Source organism: Oryctolagus cuniculus, chromosome 8, assembly GCF_964237555.1.
Source record: "Oryctolagus cuniculus chromosome 8, mOryCun1.1, whole genome shotgun sequence".
Taxonomy (NCBI): Eukaryota; Metazoa; Chordata; class Mammalia; order Lagomorpha; family Leporidae; genus Oryctolagus; species Oryctolagus cuniculus.
The window spans coordinates 75,770,438-75,790,234 of NC_091439.1; the positions used below are offsets into that span (position 1 = coordinate 75,770,438).

Genomic DNA, 19,797 nt, shown 5'->3' on the forward strand with positions numbered 1-19,797 from the left:
CGTATATGACTGGCCTGGAGGCTATTTTATACAGTGTTTTAAATAATTTTGTACATGAAACAAAGTCTCATGGTGTGGAATTTTCCCCTTGTGCCATCATGTTAGCACTCCAAATGTTTCAGATTTTGGAGAATTTTGAATTTTCAGATTAGGGATGCTCAACCTGTAGGTAGAATGTGTCATGTTGCTCAGCAATCTGCTGAAAATGAACTTGCTGATTGAGATAGAAGAATCGGCCCTGAAATTGAAATAAAGAAATAAATTTCTTGCTGAGTCTGATTCCACTATATCTGACTTTGGAAGTGCTACTTTCTGCAACTTTCCTAAAAATAAGTCAAACCCAAGCTGCTTGTGGGCCTACACTTGTGATCATTAAAGAGGAGGCACCTTCTAAAGTCTGTGTGATTATAACAAGATGTCAGTGAAGATGCAGATTTTGAGTAATCCCTCTCACTTAGAAATCTTGGTAGCTACTATTTCCTGTGATCCTTCAATTGCCTAAAGCCTGTGTAAATACAGGCTGAACTGGGGCTTACACTATGGCTCACTTGGTTAATACTCCGCCTGTGGCGCTGGCATCCCAGATGGGTGCCGGTTTCTAGTCCTGGTTGCTCCTCTTCCAGTCCAGCTCTCTGCTGTGGCCCGGGAGGGCAGTGGAGGATGACCCAGGTGCTTGGGCCTCTGCACCCACATGGGAGACCAGGAAGAAGCACCTGGCTCCTAACTTTGAATCGGTGCAGCAGCCATTTAGGGGGTGAACCAACAGAAGGAAGACCTTTCTCTCTGTCTCTCTCCTTCACTGTCTAACTCTATCTGTCAAATAAAAAAAAAATCTTAAAAAAAAAAAAGAAAAAAATACAGGCTGAATGGAAGTTGACTGTTAGTGGAAGTAGAATTTTATAAAGTTGCTGCTGTCTTTAATCTGCTATTGCTTTTCATTCACCCCAGTGGCTGAGAAGACCAAAGAGCAAGTGACAAATGTTGGAGAGGCAGTGGTGACAGGTGTGACAGCAGTCGCCCAGAAGACAGTGGAAGGAGCGGGGAGCATTGCAGCCGCCACCGGCTTCGTCAAAAAAGACCAGCAAGGCAAGGTATGTTGTGTGAGTTTGATGTTATATTTAAACTATCGCAAGATCATGGCTCATTCTCAAAGGAGGCGAAACTCAGAAACAAGATGACTGCCGTGGGGGGAGTACTGCCTGATTCTCCTCAGAAAAAAGTACTTCTTTCATATGGAGCTTGTATTTAGGGTATGAACACCGAGAAATGCCATGCAAATTGTACAGTCATCACGACTGTTTCAGTTTCTGGAAGAGCACTAATGAAATGAGCGATGTGGTAAATGCCAAAAGGAACAATGACATTTCACAAAGAATGGATGCTTTATGTTAACTGTGCATCTTGGAATGCCTCTTTGTTGGAAACGCCAATCATTTGTGGCTAATCTCTAAAGTTCCAACATAAAAATCCTTTACTCATATTTGGTACTTGATTTCTTCATGTCATCACCTGCTAAATGGCATATTTGCATATTACATAGCAGTTCATACACATATATGTTTGTGAGAACACAGACTCAAAATGCATATACTACCAGAAACCTGTTTTGAGGTGATTGCTGAATTCTCAGAATTGTAACTTTGTATTTCTTAACAAATAGAGGACTCTAGTAAGATTATAAACCTTCTGTTTTATACATGGAAGTAATAGAATATGAGGTGTTGTGTGAAAGATGACATTTTATAAATTTCATGGCCACAGGAGGAGGAGGATTTTGTTTCTGCTCTGCCACAATGGCCTCCTTGCTATCCCTTGAACAAGTTAGCCCTGCCTCTTTGCCTTCTCTCCTCTCTCTGCCTGTAAGTTCATCCCCAAGGCAGCAGAAGTCCCTGACTCCCCTCAGATCTTCCCTAAACGACACCTTCTGGGGAGAGCTGACCTGCTTAAAATTGGAGCCATTCTCCTCTCCTTTTATATTCCCAATCTGTATAATTCTCTCACCCCCCAAAGTAGATATCACCTTTAAAAATAATAAATAATTTGCTTATTGTTTATGGGTGTTGATAATTTTGTTTTTCCCTTCTTCAATGCAAGCATCAAGAGGGTGGGGTGTATGTATTTTGTTTATTGGTATTTTACAGTATCAGCTCTGGTAGAGCTCCCAATGGATGCAATATATTCAGTGAACATTTATTAAGTTAAGAAGGGAAGAGAGGAAGGAAATAGGTAGAATGACTTTTTTAGTGTCTAAGTTTTTTATAATCAATATACTATAAAAATGGTGGCTCTTCAAGCATCTGAAAGTTGCAGTCAACATGGTTTTGGAACGGATATTCTGAAAACAAAGCAGGGAGCTTCATTTGCTGGCAGAATGTTATTGGTTGTCTCTACCTCATGCAATCAAAATAGCAGGCTGACCTTGACAGCACATTAAAACACTGGTAATGAAAAGACAGGACTAGAAACCTGTTGTAGACTTCGATTCACCATATGCAGTTACATTGTGTTTGCCAGTTCCTGCTAATTATGAAGAACTGACTGGGCTTCTAGTGAACTTCTTTTAGCCAACACTTGAATGTATCTTTGTTTCATCATGATGGGACTGTGTGTGCAGATATGCTTTCCAAATAGGCTTGTTTGTGCTAATATCTATTTTCCATTTGAAATTACATTTTTGGTTTTGTCATATTTGAGAAATTAGGAAGGATCTTAGAAATTAGTACAGAGGCATTTAATATATTTTTTGTCCTAGATACTTTTTTACAAGCTAAAAGAAGTTATGGGTCCTCTACCCAGGAAAATGAATACACATACACACACACACACACACACACACATGCCCCTTAGGTGTCAGGAGGAGGTTCATTGAAGGATGCCACACTTACTCTCTATGACTTCTAGCAATTCCCGGGAATTACAGCTGTGGAAAATGAAATCCAGACAAAGGAAGGCAGGTTGCATAGTCAGTTATAGTAGATTGTAGCAGATTGGACACCAACGGTGCTTTTCCAACTGCTGCATCACTTCCCCAGCCACTTCTTCAGAATCTACCTTCCTTCCAGCCATCACAAATTGAATTATGGACAAGCAGATTTAATTGGAGAATTTCATTGCTTTGTAGTATAAAGAAACATGCACCAACCTTTGCTGTCCCGATTTAAGGCTTATGTAAATAGCAGACGAGGCATAGAAGTGTTTCATCTTTACAAAATTGAGCTTGTGCCTTCTAGAAACTACGGGTACTCAGTTTAATATTTTAGAGTAGAAATCTAAACGATGGGACAAAATTAACCATTTGGAGATATTTCTCTATGGGTAGTTCAGGTTCTTATAAATTTTTCATATGAGAATGAAGCTATAAACTATGGAAATTGCAGCACAGTTGTAGAAGATAACATAGACTGGCAGTTGGAATGGTTCATCTTCACATTCTGCTTGGTCTCTTAACTGGCTGGATGAGCTTTCTCATCTCTCCTAAGTCCCTTTTTCATGTAATGAGAAAACTGTACTAGAAAGTTATTAAAGCCCAGTTTAGCAATGAAGTTGGGAGTTTCCATAACAATTCAAGTAATGTCTCAATAACTGCATATAATCAGCACATCTATGGGATGCCAAAATATCTAAAGGGTTTAAATAAGATCACTCAAATTATTTGCTGTGAAATTTGAAATAGTTTAATCTTTCAGACTATGAACAAAATGTTCCTTGTGAGTAGAAGTAAGCTTGTTTTTTAAAACCTTAACTTGCTTGTTAATGACCTCATTGAGACATTCCTTTATCATTCAAGAAATGGTTACTCATAATGTGCCAGAAACTTAGAGTAAGAGGGATGTAACAATTAGAGCTCTTAGATATCAGGTTTCTAGAAATGTGGGTCATTCTCTTGGTAGTTGGCATCTCTCTTCAGGGTCAGAAAACTGTAGCAGAAGTAATGGCATTGGTTTTCACCTTTTGTGCTTTTGTGAGGGAATTTGGATCCTTGTTGGCTGGCTGATGAGGAGGCAAGACTTCCACCACCCCTCCTCCCTTCTTGTTTCCTTCTCTTTCTGTTTTCTTGTTTTGTTCTCTTTTTTCTGAAACCAAGAGTTCCAGTTACTTTTCTTTCTTTTTTTTATTTGTTAACTTTATCTCTTTAAAGCATGATTGCTTTGGTATACTTCTGATGTTAACAGAGATATGACCATAATTATCCAAGTGGTTTTCTCTTTTTTAACTTTATTAAAGTTTAATCAATAAATAAAATTCGTATATATTTTTATTAAATGATAATTGAAAATAGAGCTTGTATAGACTTATAGTGCGAATTGATGTTTTAATATATTCATATATCGTGATGTGATTACAACAATCAAGACAATGTAAGTTGTTCTTTATATAGTTGTATTTTTCTTTTTCATGGTGACATTTAAAAGCTACTATCTGAGCAAATTTTTAACCGTACAGTACAGTGTTATTAATTATAGACAACATACTATGCATTACATCTCCAGAAATGATGCATTCTACATAACTGAAATTTTGTACCACTTGACCTGCAGCCCCCATTTCAAACCCTAACCCCTGGTAACAGCCGTTCCACTCTCTGTTACTACAAGTTTGACTTTTGTAGATTTTACAGAGAAGAGGGATCATGCAGTGTTTGTCTTTGCATGCCTAGCTTATTTCATTTTGCGTAATGTCTTCAACATTCATCCATGTTGTGGAAAATGCAATGATTTTCTTCTTTTGTAAGGCTAAATAATATTCTATGTGTGTGCTACCACATTTTCTTTATCCATTCATCCTTTCATTAACACTTGGATTTGTTCGTCTTGGTTGTTGTGAATAATGCTACAGTGAACACGGGAGTGCAATATTTCATCAAGAGAGTGATTTTGTTTTCTTAAGTTACAGACCTAATTGTAGAATTACTAATGATAAGGTAGTTCTATTTTTAATTTTTTGAGGAATCTCCAAGCTGTTTTGCATAATAGCTGTATCAGCATTCTTACCAACAGAGAACAAGGGTTCTCTTTTCTCCACATCCTGTCTTCTCTTCTCTTCTGACTTACTGATAACAGCTATGCTAACAGGTAAAAGGTAATCTCTCCTTGTGATTTTGATTTGCATTCCCCTGATGATTAATGGTACTGAGGTTTTGTTTGTTTGTATTTTTCATTTACCTGTTGGCCTTTTGTAGGTCTTATTTTTTTTCATCTTTTTTAACTTTTATTTAATGAATATAGATTTCCAAAGTACAGCTTATGGACTACATTGGCTTCCCCCCGCCATGACTTCCCTCCCACCCACAACCCTCCCCTTTCCCGCTCCCTCTCCCCTTCCATTCATATCAAGATTCATTTTCAATTTTCTATATATATAGAAGATCAGTTTAGTATACATTAAGTAAAGATTTCAACAGTTTGCACCCACATAGAAACACAAAGTGAAAAATACTGTTTGAGTACTCGTTATAGCATTAAATCTCAATGTACAGCACATTAAGGACAGAGATCCTACATGAGGAGTAAGTGCACAGTGACTCCTGTTGTTGACTTTACAAATTGACACTCCTGTTTATGGCATCAGTAATCTCCCTATGCTCCAGTCATGAGTTTCCAAGGCTATGGAAGCCTTTTGAGTTCTCCGACTCTTATCTTGTTTAGACAAGGTCATAGTCAAAGTGGAAGTTCTCTCCTCCCTTCAAAGAAAGGTACATCCTTCTTTGAAGATGTAGGTCTTATTTTAAGAAATGTCTATTCAGGTCCTTAGCCATTTTAAAATCAGCATGCTTATTTTATTGCTATTGGGTTGCCTGGGTTTCTTATGATGTATTTTAGATATTTACCCCATCAGATGTGTAGTTTCCAGATATTTTCTGCCATCCCCTGGGTTGAGTCATCACTCTGCTGATTGTTTTCTTTGCTGTTTGGTTTGGTGCAATCCCATTTTTCTCTCTTGGCACTTGTTACCTGTGCTTTTATTATCATGTACAAAAAATCACTCCCCAGACCAATGGTAGGATGATTTTTTCTGTTTTCATCTAATTTTACAGTTTCAGATGTTATATGTCTTTATTCAGTGTTCAGATTTGGATATATACTGTGAAATAAGAGTCTGATTTTATTTTTCTGCTTGTAGATACTTAGTTTTCTGAACGCCATTTATTGCAGAAGCTATCCTTCCCCCATTTTGTGTTCTTGTATCTATGTCTAAGATCAGTTGTAAGTGTGTGTATTTATTTCTGGGTTCTCTATTCAGTTTCATTTGTCCATAGGTATGTTTTTATGTTCATACATGCTCTTTTGATTATCATAGTTTTGTAGTATATTTTGAAACAAGGCAGTGTGATGGGTTCAGCTAATAAGCTATAATGATACCTGTGTTGTTGTTGCTGAAGATTATTTGTGCTATTTGGAGTCTTTTGCTTGGCTCTTCTGAATTCCATATGACTTTTAGGGTTGTTTTTTCTATTTCTGAGGAAAATGTCACTGGAATTTTGAGAAGGAGTACATTGAATCTCTAGATTGTTTTGGATAGTGTGGACATTTTGACAATCTTGATTCTTCTGATCTATGAACACAGAATACATTTCCGTTCATTTATGTCTTCTGTAGTTTCTTTCAACACTGCTTTATAGTTTTTATTACACAGATCTTCCACATCCTTGATTAACTTTATTATTACATTTTTTAATGCTATTGTAAATTGGATTGTTGATTTCTTATTGTGGATAGTTTTTTGTTAGTCTATAAAAATTCCACAGTTTTTTGTATGTTCTTTTTGTATCCAGTAATATTACTGAATTTGTTTACAAGACCTAACCTTTTTTTATTGGAGTAATTTGAGTTTTTATTCATGTGAGATGAACATGGACACATTTACTTCTTGCTCTGCAATTTAGGTGTGTTTTATTTCTTTTTCTTGCTAATTGCTCTGACTAGGATTTCCAGTTCTTTTTTTCTTTTTCAGATTTGTTTATTTATTTGAAAGTCAAAGTTACACAGAGAAAGAAGAAGAGAGAGAGGGGAGAGGGGAGAGGGGAGAGGGGAGAGGGGAGAGGGGAGAGGGGAGAGGGAGGTCTTCCATCTGATGGTTCACTCCCTAATTGGCCACAACAGCCGGAGCTGCACTGATCTGAAGCCAGGAGCCAGGAGCTTCTTCCAGGTCACCCATGCGGGTGCAGGGGCCCAAAGGCTTAGGCCATCTACCACTGCTTTCCCAGGCCACAGAAGAGAGCTAGATCAGAGTGGGACAGCTGGGATTTGAGCGAGTGCCCATATGGGATACCAGCATTGCAGGAGGGGGCTTTACCTGCTACACAACAGTGCCAGCTCCAGATTTCCAGTTCTATGTTGAATAGATGTGACAAGAGTGGACATTCCTGCCTTGTTCCTGATTTTAGAGGAAAAACTTTCAGTTCTTCTGTTTAATGTGATGTCAGTTGTGTTAGATGGATTTTTTTAAATGATGTTCAGCTATATTCTTTCCACACCTAATTTTTGAGAGTTTTGATATGAAAAATGTTAAATTTTGTCAACTTCTGTTTCTTTATCCCTTGATATCCTCAGGTGATAGCAGTAGGAAGTTCTTACCAATTAACAATTACTTCAAATGTAAATAAATTAAATTTACTTAATTAGAAGCAATAGAGTAGGACGAGCATTTGGTGCAGTGGTTACACACTTGATATATTTTTATCCCATGTGGAAGTTCAGGCCTGGATCCACTTTCACTTCCAGCCTCCTGCTGATGTGCACCTGGTAGGCAGTAAACGATGCCCTAGATACTTATATCCCTACAACGCATGTGGGAGACCTAGATGAGTTCCAGCCTCCTGGCTTCAAGCCTAGCCCTGCCTAGTTGTCACAGGTGTTTGAGGGAATAAACCAGCATATGGAAACTCTGTTTTTGTTTCTCTCTTTGTCTCTGTGTCTTTCAAATGAAGAAACATCAATGAATAAAATTTTTTAAAAAGAAAATGTCTAATATTTCAAATTAATGGATAAAACTATATAGAATGGTCAAATCAATAAAAAAACCACAAGATTCAACTATATGGTGCCTGGGAAAGACTCAGTTGAGCTTTAAGTGTTCACATAGTCTGAAAGTGAAGGGATAGAAGAAGATATTGTATATAAATGGTAACAAATTAGAACAGGGATGGCTATACTTGTATTAGACAAAACAGACTCCAAGTCCAAAACTATCACAAGAGACAAAGAAAGTTATATATAATGTAATACATGACTCTTTGTGTATCTCTGTTATCAAGTTACTCTGTTATCAAGTTATCAAGATACTCTGTGAGTATCTGTTATCATTTGAATGCCACAAAATGCATGATGCCACAAATGAGAAATTCCACACCTTGTCTCATTTGTCACGTCACAGTCAAAATGCAGGCACAAACAGGTGATTTAAAACTACCCTCAGGCTGTGTTTGAAGTGTACATACCTGAGGGTTTAATGGGTTAAGCTGTGGCTGTCTACATTGGCATCCCATTTCAGAGAGCTAGTTCAAGTCCCGGCTGTTTCACTTTTGATCCAGCTCCCTGCTAATGCACCTGGAAAAGTAGAGGAAGATGTACCAAGTGCTTGGCCCCTGCCACCCACCTGAGAGACCTAGATGGAATGCCAGGCTCCTGGCTTTAGCCCTGCCCAGCGCCATCTGTTATGGCCATTTGGGAACTAAACCAATAGATGGAAAGATCTCTTTCTGTCTCTGTATTTCCTTCTCTGTCTGTCACTCTGCCTTTCAAGTAAATAAAATAAACCTGTTCTTAAAAATATAAATAAAACATAAGTGAATTTCATGTTTAGACTTGGATTCCATCCCCAAGATATCTTACTGTGTATCTGCAAATTTTTTCAGAATCTGAAAAGATTCAAAGTCTGAATCACCTCTGATCTGAAGCTTGCTGAATAAGGGATATTCAGCTTGTACATCATATATAATATCATATAAAGTGGTCAGTTCACCAAGATGATTTAACCATTGTAAGTATAAGTGCAACCAGCATTCAAGCACATAATCATTTAAGCAAACAAAAAAACAACAACAACAAAAAAAAAAACAAAAAAAAACCAAAACAGACTGAGGGGGAGAAAAAGGTAGCAAAATAAAGATAGTAGGCGATTTCAGTATTCCACTTTGAACACTGAATTAATCATCTAGACAAGTCATAAAGAAAAGGCAACTTGAACAGCACTGTAGATCAAATTAGTATAATAAACATGCACAGGTCACTCTATCCACCAGTAGCAGAATACATATTCTTTTTAAGTGCACATGGGACATTTTTCAGGATAGATCGTATGTGAGATCAAAAAACAAGTCTCACCAAATTTAAGAAGACTGAAATCATCAAATATTTTTTCTAACTGTAATGGCATTAAACTAGAAATCAATAGCAAGAGGAAATTGGAAAATCCAAGAACATGTAAGAATAAAACAATACATTCCTGAACCACCAATTGATCAAGAAGAAATCAAAAGAAATACCTACCTAAGTGGTTTCATTGTTAATTCAGTCACATGACTGGAATCACCCTTAATAATGATTTCTGGTTTAAAACATTAGATTAAAAATAAATGAAATTTGTTCTCCTTATATAAATAAAATAATTTTTTAAAAATGACAGTGTGTCTTGAATTTTAGGAATTTGTTTTTTCAAACATTAGCTTCTCTGTTTATTTTTAAATTTCTGTTTATTTACTTGAGAGGGAGTAAGACAGAGAGAGAATGCTATCATTTGTTCAAGTTCCAAATGCCTACAAAGGCCCGGGCTCAGCCGGGCTAAAGTTGGGATCCAGGAAATCAATCCAGATCTTTCATGTGGGTGGTATGGACCCAACTCCTGAGTCATCATCTGTTTGCTCCTAGGGTATTCATTTGCAGGAATCTTGAATTAGGAGCTGAACCGGAGAATCAAATACAAGCACTCTGGTGTGGGACAGGCATCTTAACTGACGTCTTAGCCACTGGGCTAAATGCCCACCCTTAGCTTGTCTATTTAATACATCAGAGTAACAGATCCGATCTTTGCTTTCACCTGTGCACACTGAAAAGGTTATCAGCCATACTGTTCATTTCTTAAAATTAACTCATTTGATAGACAAAGTAGGAAAAGGCATTTTTAGCATTGGCAGAAATTTTAAATTCAACCTAACAGTGATGTTATATAGATAAAATTGTGTTACCCACTTCTTGTACCAGGAATATTGTACAAAGAGAGTATCTTCAGTCAGAGTTGTTCTGTAGTGTTACTGTGTTTGCGATGTAGCGCTAATCACCTCAGTGCTGTGCGTGTAGCTGTTGCTCAAACAAAACCTTGCTGAACAAATGGCTTTTCTTTAATACAATCTGGAATATTCTAGAAGAGTAGGTTCCTGAGTTTTTTTTTTTTTAATTTTCAGAGTTTGAAAGTTCTGAATAATATGAATCTGTTGCCTGAGAAATAGTACAGTGATTGGTTTCATTATCCTATCCCACTTTGGTGTAGATCTATCTAGATGGCAATTAATAGTTTCCATGCAAGAAATAAACTTGAAATATGTATAGCTTTCGATACTTCAGATATCCAGATGCAGTGGAGCTATTTATTTTTCTGCAGAATCAAAATGAAGTTCCTAAACCATGCCATTTTGGGAAAATCAGAAGAGTAGATCTGAAACCATCTTTCAGAATCTTTATTTTAAATGGCCAAAAGCAGATATTCCATTTCCCTGCTTTAATTAACAAGAAGATAGTTAAGTGTGTGCTAGATGAATAACAAAAGCAGGCTGAAAATATCTGCTTTGACTTTGTGATCTGTTATGTTTAAGCCTCCTTCCACTTATTTTCTGTGACTTACCAGGGTTGTCATATTTAGCTTCATGCAACTTTTTTCCTAACATTTGAGAGTTATGGACTCACTGATGAAGTGATTCATCAGATGGCAGGTGCTGCCGTCAGCTGAATCCTTTGCTAATGAATTCACAAACAAGCCATGGGTTGAAGGAAACCTTTGAGATTTATTTGAAGACTCACACAGAACTCAGTTATAATTTCAATATTGTTTGTATTAAGGCCATAATAAGAAGTGGCAGGATTAGTGCAATATTTTAATTTATAGCAAAATTTCTTCTTAAATGTTTAATAGTGATTGATATAATAATCTCAGTAATTAGAAGTTTGATGTATATCTTTGTGCTTGACCTCAGATGATAACCACTTGACTGTTAGGTGTATTGCCAATAAATTAAAAGGTTTATGAAGCAATGAATTACCTAATTTGTAGTTGTAGTGAGAACTGAGTGTACTTTTAAGAGTATTGTCATCTTACTTCAAGCATAATGTGGTGATTAAAGAAAAAAACCTAAACAACTAATTGATTTCTTTCAAAGAGACATAATCAGCAACACTTTGCAATCTGGTATATAAAAATCAATTTTTGTACTCATATGAGACTCTATTAATGGTACCAGAACTGTCCTTACTTAGAAATGCATCCATCACAGCTTTTCTTAGTGCCTGACAATACTGGGTTTGTGATAGATGGATCATTAATCTCAATGAGTCTTAATCTTGTGAGATTCCAAGTGGGAAGTACACTGTAATTATACAGAAAGTTGTTAGAAAAATGTGCTGACTCTTAGGTTTTTGTTAAATTCAATAACATGCAATGCTTTACTAATTACTCTGGGTGCCAGACACTCAGTTGTGAGAAACACTCACACATGCATGGCTTCAGACCTCAAGACTCATGCAGTCCAGGCAGGAGGACTGACATGTTTAATCCTAGAAAGTGGTGGTCTCTGAGAACTATAAGTAGTTGAAACAGTTAAAGGGGGCAAAAAAAAAAAAAAAGACTTCTGTTAGAAATGAGACACACCCATGTAGGATCTCTGTCCTTAATGTGTTGTACTATGTGAATTAACGGTAAAACTAGTATTCAAACAGTACTTTATACTTTGTGTGTCTGTGTGGGTACAAACTGTTGAAATCTTTACTCAGTATATACTAAGTTGATCTTATGTATATAAAGATAATTAAAATGAATCTTATGAAGGATGTGATGGGAGAGGGAGTAGGAGATGGGATGCTTTGCAGGTGGAAGGGTGGTTATGGGGGGAAAAAAACCGCTATAATCCAAAAATTGTACTTTTGAAATTTATATTTATTAAATAAAAGTTTAAATAAAAGTGATGAGAGAAACCCTTCCTCTCAATAAATATCATACATGTACTTAGCAAATATTATTCTCAATAAATTTTACATCTTCAATTGTATCTTTGCCAATAGATAAACTTCCTTACACACACAGAGAGACAGTACCTGCTGTGTCTTAGGTGCTTAGATATAGGAACATAAGCAGACTTGCACCCAAATCCTAGGAGCAGTGGTTCATCACCTGCATGCACAACAACATTGAGACGTGACCGAATTTCCATTTTCAGAGAGCCAATCATGATGATAATTTTGTTTCTTAGAGAGAAACAGGGTGAATGTGACAGAACAGCTTCAAGGCAGCAACAAATAGATTTAAATTGTATTTGTGTGCCGGCACTGTGGCTCACTAGGCTAATCCTCCACCTTGCGGTGCTGGCACACCAGGTTCTAGTCCCGGTCAGGGCGCCGGATTCTGTCCCGGTTGCCCCTCTTCCAGGCCAGCTCTCTGCTGTGGCCAGGGAGTGCAGTGGAGGATGGCCCAAGTGCTTGGGCCCTGCACCCCATGGGAGACCAGGAGAAGTACCTGGCTCCTGGCTCCTGCCATCGGATCAGCGCGGTGCGCTGGCTGCAACGCGCTGGCCGCGGCAGCCATTGGAGAGTGAACCAACGGCAAAAGGAAGACCTTTCTCTCTGTCTCTCTCTCTCTCACTGTCTACTCTCTGCCTGTCAAAAAAAAAAAAAAATTGTATTTGCGCAATTGGCTGTTCCTTCATAAATGCTTACCATAGATTAAATTTGCAGATTGCAATATGAGAGTGACAGTGACCCTTTTATGATCCCATCTTCATGTGCAGGAGCCAACATTTATTGTTAATGTCCCCCTACATGTAAATAATATAGCATGATATTTTTGATTGTGTTAATCAGATACTATTATATATAGTATGGTTTCAAACAGGTGGTTTATAAAATTTGCCTTTTATTGTATGTGTTTAAGGTGGTATTTTGATATATGTATCTTGATATATCTGTACACAGTGAAGTGATTCTCAGAGTCAAGAACATTAACATTTTCATTATCTCATAAGCTTACATTAATTTTTCAAATCTTTTTTTCTTTCTTCTTTTGAAAACAAAATACCTAAAATCTAATCTCTAGGCAAGTCAACAGAACACAATATAATATTATTATTATTTTTTAATTTGACAGACAGAGTTAGACAGTGAGAGAAAGAGAAAGGTTTTCCTTCCATTGGTTCACCCCCCAAATGGCCGCTACGGTCGGTGCTGCGCCGATCCAAAGCTAGGAGCCAGGTGCTTCCTCCTGGTCTCCCATGCAGGTGTAGGGCCCAAGCACTTGGGCCATCCTCCACTGCCTTCTTGGGCCACAACAGAGAGCTGGACTGGAAGAGGAGCAACCAGGACTAGAACCTGGCACCAATATGGGATGCTGACGGTATAGGCGGAGGATTAACCAAATGAGCCACTGTGCTGGCCCACAATATAATATTATTAATTATAGTTGTTACATTAAATTTCTAGACTAATTCATCCTATATAATTCAGATGATTGTTTTGTTTTGTTTCTACCTCTATTACAAACTGATCCATATTTCTACTTTGTAATTTGAGCCTGAAAAATATCCTTTATATGTTTAGGTGACAGGTATAAAGAAAATTAGATCTATTTATATATTATCATATACAGTAATATCACCCCAACTTTCAATGCTAATCACACGGTTGGCAATAAAAAGTAAGAAAACATTGATATTTTTGTCCCTTCAAATGCAGGTTTTAGTTTTTTTAATTTGCATGGAGACAGTTTGCTTTATCAAGAGAAAATATTGAAAAAAGTCTTATGGTTCTCAAAATATTCAAAGTACACAAAAATCTAGAACAAAATATATTTACCTGAGAGTCAAGGAACAGAAATAAGGTAAATAAGATGCCAGTTTTGTTTTGCATGCAAATATATACTTACAGAAGCTACAGTTAGATGTTACATCTCATCAGCCTAATTGTTTTTCTACAAAAAGAAAATTAATACTTAGTCAATTTAAATATGAGGTAATTCTTTTATAAGGAAATTTATGAAAACCTTTACCTAACATTTGAATTATTAAGTTAAAATATAATTGTCCCTCTCTACAAGTTTGGAGTCACTAAACAGATAGTTATAAAAATTCCAAAAGTAGTTTTTAATTTTTATTACAGCCACTGTGTATACAGTGTATATAAAGAACAATAAGCCACAGTATATATATTTGTTGAATACATGAATGATTGACTAAATGGGCCAGCGCCGCCTGTGGCGCCGGTACTCCAGGTTCTAGTCCCGGTTGGGGCGCCGGTTCTGTCCCAGTTGCTCTTCTTCCAGTCCAGCTCTCTGTTGTGGCCTGGGAAGGCAGTGGAGGATGGCCCAAGTGCTTGGGCCCTGCACCCGCATGGGAGACCAGGAGAAACACCTGGCTCCTGGCTTCAGATCGGCACGGCGCGCCGGCCATGGCAGCCATTTGGGGGGTAAACCAACAGAAGAAAGACATTTCTCTCTGTCTCTCTCTCTCACTAACTCTGCATGTAAAAAAAAAAAAAATCGACTAATAAATGAATAAAGAAGGGGATAATGTTTTACTTAACATATGATTAAATTTAACATTTGTAAAGCAGGCATCTTTAAAAAATAATCACTACACAATACTAACAACTGTTATTACAGTAGCAATACACCCAAAGTGTTCTTGCAACGGGAAACTAGCTTGCTCTGGAGTTTAAAACGAAGGCCATTCACAATTGTTCTGATTTGCTCCGTGTCTCCTGTGTGACAGTGATGGCCAGTTGGCTTTGTCCGGTGCACTGGGTCCCTGATTCACCTGCATCATTAGATCTGGTTATGCACAGGGAAATCACAGCTTGGTGTAGAGGGCATGAGCTTTCAGTCCGGGCACCTGGAGTCAGCCTTGTCTTGTGCTGAATTGCGTCATCCCATCTCTCTGAGCAAGTGCTCTCTTTCTTTTTTTAGTTTTTATTTATTTATTTTTTAGTCTTTAATTTATTTACTTGACAGGTAGAGTTAGACAGTGAGAGAGGGAGACAGAGAGAGGTCTGCCATCACTTACTGGTTCACTCTCCAAGTGGTTACATCGACTAGAGCTGGGCTGATCCGGAGCCAGGAGCTTCTTCCGAGTCTCCCACACGGGTGCAGGGGCCCAAGCATTTGGAGTCATCTTCCACTGCCTTCCCAGGCCACAGCAGAGAGCTGGATTGGAAGAGGAGCAGCCAGGACTAGAACTGGCGCCCATGTGGGATCATATTACCACAGGCAGAAGATTAATCTACTGTGCCACAGCGCCAGCCCTGAGCAAGAGTTTTTTCCAACTGTGAAATAGCATTGTTGGATTCAGTGAGTTCAGATGTTTTAAATCTGTGTTTAGTAGTCTGAATTTCAGTCCAGTTTATTCAATTATGCACTGCTGGACCCCTGGCAACTCATTTAACCTTTTAAACTGAAGCTATTCATCTCTGAGTGGTCAGCCAACTGCACTGGGTTGCAGTGTGAATGTAATGAGATAATCCAGACAAGAGATAAACAATAATCTGTAATGCACTGTATAGTCCCAGCATTTTGCTAAGAAAAGCTATCACTTTTCTCTGAAATGAGTAAGACATAGTAGATGATTACAGCAGACCTTTTCCATATTTGTTTACAGTTTGATGATTAAATAAGTAAATTGTGTAACAGAGAAGTAGCTTCACCAAATATGCCCCTTTATTAAGCTAAATAACTTGAAGTCACACTGTTACTACTTTTCCTCAGATTTCCCCCAAAGTCACGTGGTTTCATTGACCAATACACACATGGTGTGGTTAAAAGGGGGTTCTGTGCTCAAATAATTTGGGAAGCATTGGAGTAAACAGAGTTAACATGTTTCTCTTTTAAACTAAAGATAGTCTCAGGGTCCCTATAGTATCTGTTAGGGGTGTAGGTTCTGCATTTCCCCATGCCTCTTTGATGTCCCACATCCCCCACAGAGAAGACTTCTAGATGCCCCCTGGCACACAGATTTGTGATGCCCAGTTTAATGAAAACTATCCCCTCCACCCTCCTTTCCTCCTATATAAAATGCTGGCTGGTTTTAGATCCTGGATGGAAGACCTGGAGAAAGATGATCAGCTCTCAGCATCCCATATCAGAATGCCTTCTCTCCTAGCCATCTTCTCTAAGATTCTTCAGGTTAAGACCGAAGAAATGACCCGGTTCATTCCTATGAGGCTTTTCACAGGGATCCGTGATGAGCTAGGTCGGGGCAGGTGAGGACTGCAGCTGTGTCTTCCCAGCCCCTTTCTCTCCTCCTGGGAGGCAGGCAAGAAAGAGAGCAGAGTTTTCCTTCCAGTTAATGTTCTGTGCCAGAACTTCCTAGAATGGGAGCAGTTCAAGGAGGGGAAAAACCTCCTCCCACTGGAATTTAGGACCCTCTCTCTCCAAATTCACTTGGAAGTGTGCTGATCGCCTATAAAGGATCAGGGGAATAAGGGTAAGAACAGGGGTATCCATGCTGTTGATGGGTTCTACTTTCTCCTGCACACTACTGCGCAGCCCCTAATGTCTTGGGTGGCACTATGATGCGGTCCATTCTAGGGGATAAATGTGCCAGGCTGATTCCCTCCTCATAACACGAGTCAAGAAAGGAAAACATGCTCTCTTATCAGTCACTGGCCCTGTCCTCCACACTTCAGCCAGCCAGGCCCTGCCTGCATTGCTTTCCAACACCTGATCTAAGCCCATGGGAAATCTTGGGACCCCTACTACTCCTGGCTCAGGTCTCAGGAACCAGGGGCACAGGTGTGAGCAGGCACGTGGTCCATCACCAGCATGTCTGTGTGGTTGTTGGCTCATACTCAGTGCTGTGAAGGCTCCGCAGGTCTTCCTCCTCAGCTGCATCCTACTGGACAGTAAGACGCAGGTCACTGCTGCTTCCAGACAACACCAGACCTCATGAGTCACCACTTGCGTCCACGCAGCAAGGACGAAGGCAGAAAACAAACTCTGCTGTTCTGCTAATGCTTCAAATGTCTCTCCCTGAAAACATCTTTTCTTTCTGGCACTTAGAGTTGGAATATAGTTATAAGGTTTTCAGCTGTGGACTTGTTCTCCTTCTGGGTGAGAGGTGCAGAAGGGGCCAGCCCATTCCCAAGGACTGCCTTCAGTTGGTGTTTTACATTTTCAGCAACTTAACTTAGAGATGCCCACCAATCACCAACACTAGAGCCAAGGGATGAATGGATACAGGTGACTCTGGAGGACACGCTGGAAGTCCATACTAAAAGCCTTGGAATTATGCATGCTCTTTGACTCAACAATTTCATGTCTAAGATTTCAAATTATTGTAAGCTTAAATATAAGGCTGTTTTTCATAGCACTAATTATAGTATACAATAGGAAAAATACTAGAAGTGGCAATAGGGACTTTGTTATATGTGTTATGGTTGTCGCATATAATAGTGTGGTGAACAGTCATTAAAGTGTTGATGTTAAAAATAATGTTGTAGAAGGATGTTCTCACTACATTATGTGAGAAGAGCGATACCAGACAATATGAACAATTGTATACTGTAATATTTTTAGTTTTTAAAACAATCTTTATGTGGTATGTACATGTATAAAGACACTGGGTGCTTAGTGTTTCAGTAAATGCACCAGGCTCTCAGCTCTTTACAGTGAAACACACTGCATTTTAAGCTAAGTAGGCCTTTGCTATTGTGAACTCTAGTTCACTAAGGATTTTTTTCTCCCCCTGTGATGAACTATCATTCACTGCAGTTTTTTTTTTTTTTTTTAGATTTATTTATTTATTTGAAAGCAGAGTTACAGAGAGAGAGGGAGAAACATGCACAGAGAGATCTTCCACCCACAGGTTCACTCCCCAAATGATCACATCAATCAGGGCTTAGGCAAGGCTGAAGCCAAGAAGCCTGGAACTCCATCTGGGTCTCCCATGTCAGTGGACAAAGGCCCAAGTGGTTGGGCCATCCTCCACTGCTTTTCCAAGTCTATTAGCAGCAAGCTGATCGGGATGGAAAGTGGAGTAGCCAGGACACAAACCAGCATCCACATGGGTCACCAACATCACTGGTGGCCTCTTTATCTGCTGTGCCAGAATGCCAGCCAGCCGTCAAACAAGCCCTTGGCGTCACTTGTTAAATGCCAGCAGTGCTCCCCAGGCATTGCAACAACCACAGAAATGCCTCCCACATTGTCCTTGAGAAAACATTGCAACCAAGTGACTTTTTCTGGTCATAGATTATAGTCATTTTATTGTCTTGCTTTTCTTATATTTTCTCTAGTAAATATGATTAGATTCATAACAAAAACATAATAAATGTTATTTATAATAGTCCATGCTGTTCAAAATTTGTGTGACTGAAATTCTGCTTTTGTCACTGTTAGAACTTAAAGAATCTGATTTCCCTTCTTTGTGTCCCAGACCCCTCTTGCATTCATTCAACTGATTCAGATCAGTCAGCTTAACTTCCTAGACACTTAAAAGTACTGCTAGAGTACTGGCTGTTTGTCCATTCACTTACCCATTTATCCACTCATTCATTTGGCCCGTGTGTGTTGATTCATGCTATGTATAAATGATAGGCATTTCACTGTAGCTTATTTCTGCTGTGGTTTGATAACCCCATCCATAGTATATAGGTTTATGTTACATATGACCACAGACTGAGGGCAGCATTTTTATTCTTTAATCCCTCCATTATAACTTTTCAGTGTCTTCATGTTAGTATACTTTTTGTTCCGTGTAATAAGAAAATCTGGTCATACAAAATATTCAGATTCACACTTTAAAATAAGTTGTATTTTGGGGTCTAAAACATTAATGAAGTGTAAGAAGGATTAAAGTACTAAAATATATTTGGAAATAAAATTCAAATGTGAATGGAAATCAGTATTTCATATTTTTAAAATTTTGTTTGAAAGGCAGTGAAATAAAGAGGGGGAGAAAGAGACAGGGAGAGAGAGAGAAAGAGAGAGATATCTCTTCTATCTGCTGGTTCACTACTCAAATGCCTGCAACAGCCATTCTGAAATGGAGTAGCCAGTCTCAAATATGCGCTCCAACCTGGGATGTGGGTATCCCAAATGAAGACTTTAACTGCTGAGGTTTTTAGATTTAAAAAATATAGTCAACTATGTATAAAAAAAGTGAAGGCTTTAAAGGAAAAAACTCACTAAAGTGCTTATTTTTTCATGTGATAAATATCCTAAAATTATTTGAGGAAAACCAAAATGTATTTTTTATTGCTAATGGATATTTGTGTTTTCATTTTATTTTAGGAGAATGAAATTGCTTCTCTCTTTCATACATCCCCTCTCTTTTTACAGTCTAATTGACACCTTTATAAAAATAAACTGCAGAACACTTATTTTTTTCATACTGGTTTATATTATGGCTGGCAGTTCAATGTTGCATGTGTGTATATAGCATGTGTGTGTTGGTTGATATGATGAAATTTATGTTATCATTTTCTTCAGAAATCCACTGCCTTCTCAGAATTTGATCATTTATTTTATTTTATTTTTTGAGATTTAAAAAGATTTATTAGAGTCAAAGACCTCTAGCCACAGCAGCATAGAGGGGGACTTCCAAGAGAGGAA

The 19,797-nt window shown here is 38.3% G+C and overlaps 1 protein-coding gene across 8 annotated transcripts in view; it reads left to right on the forward strand.

Moving 5' to 3' along the window:
- SNCA (synuclein alpha) overlaps positions 1 to 19,797 on the forward strand; it is a 126,485-nt gene that overhangs the window by 15,612 nt on the left and 91,076 nt on the right. For all 8 annotated transcript variants that reach the window (XM_070047864.1, XM_070047868.1, XM_070047865.1 and 5 more), the window contains exon 4: positions 949 to 1,091. In XM_070047864.1, coding sequence (XP_069903965.1) covers positions 949 to 1,091 — 143 coding nt within the window. The remainder of the gene's footprint in view (positions 1 to 948; positions 1,092 to 19,797) is intronic.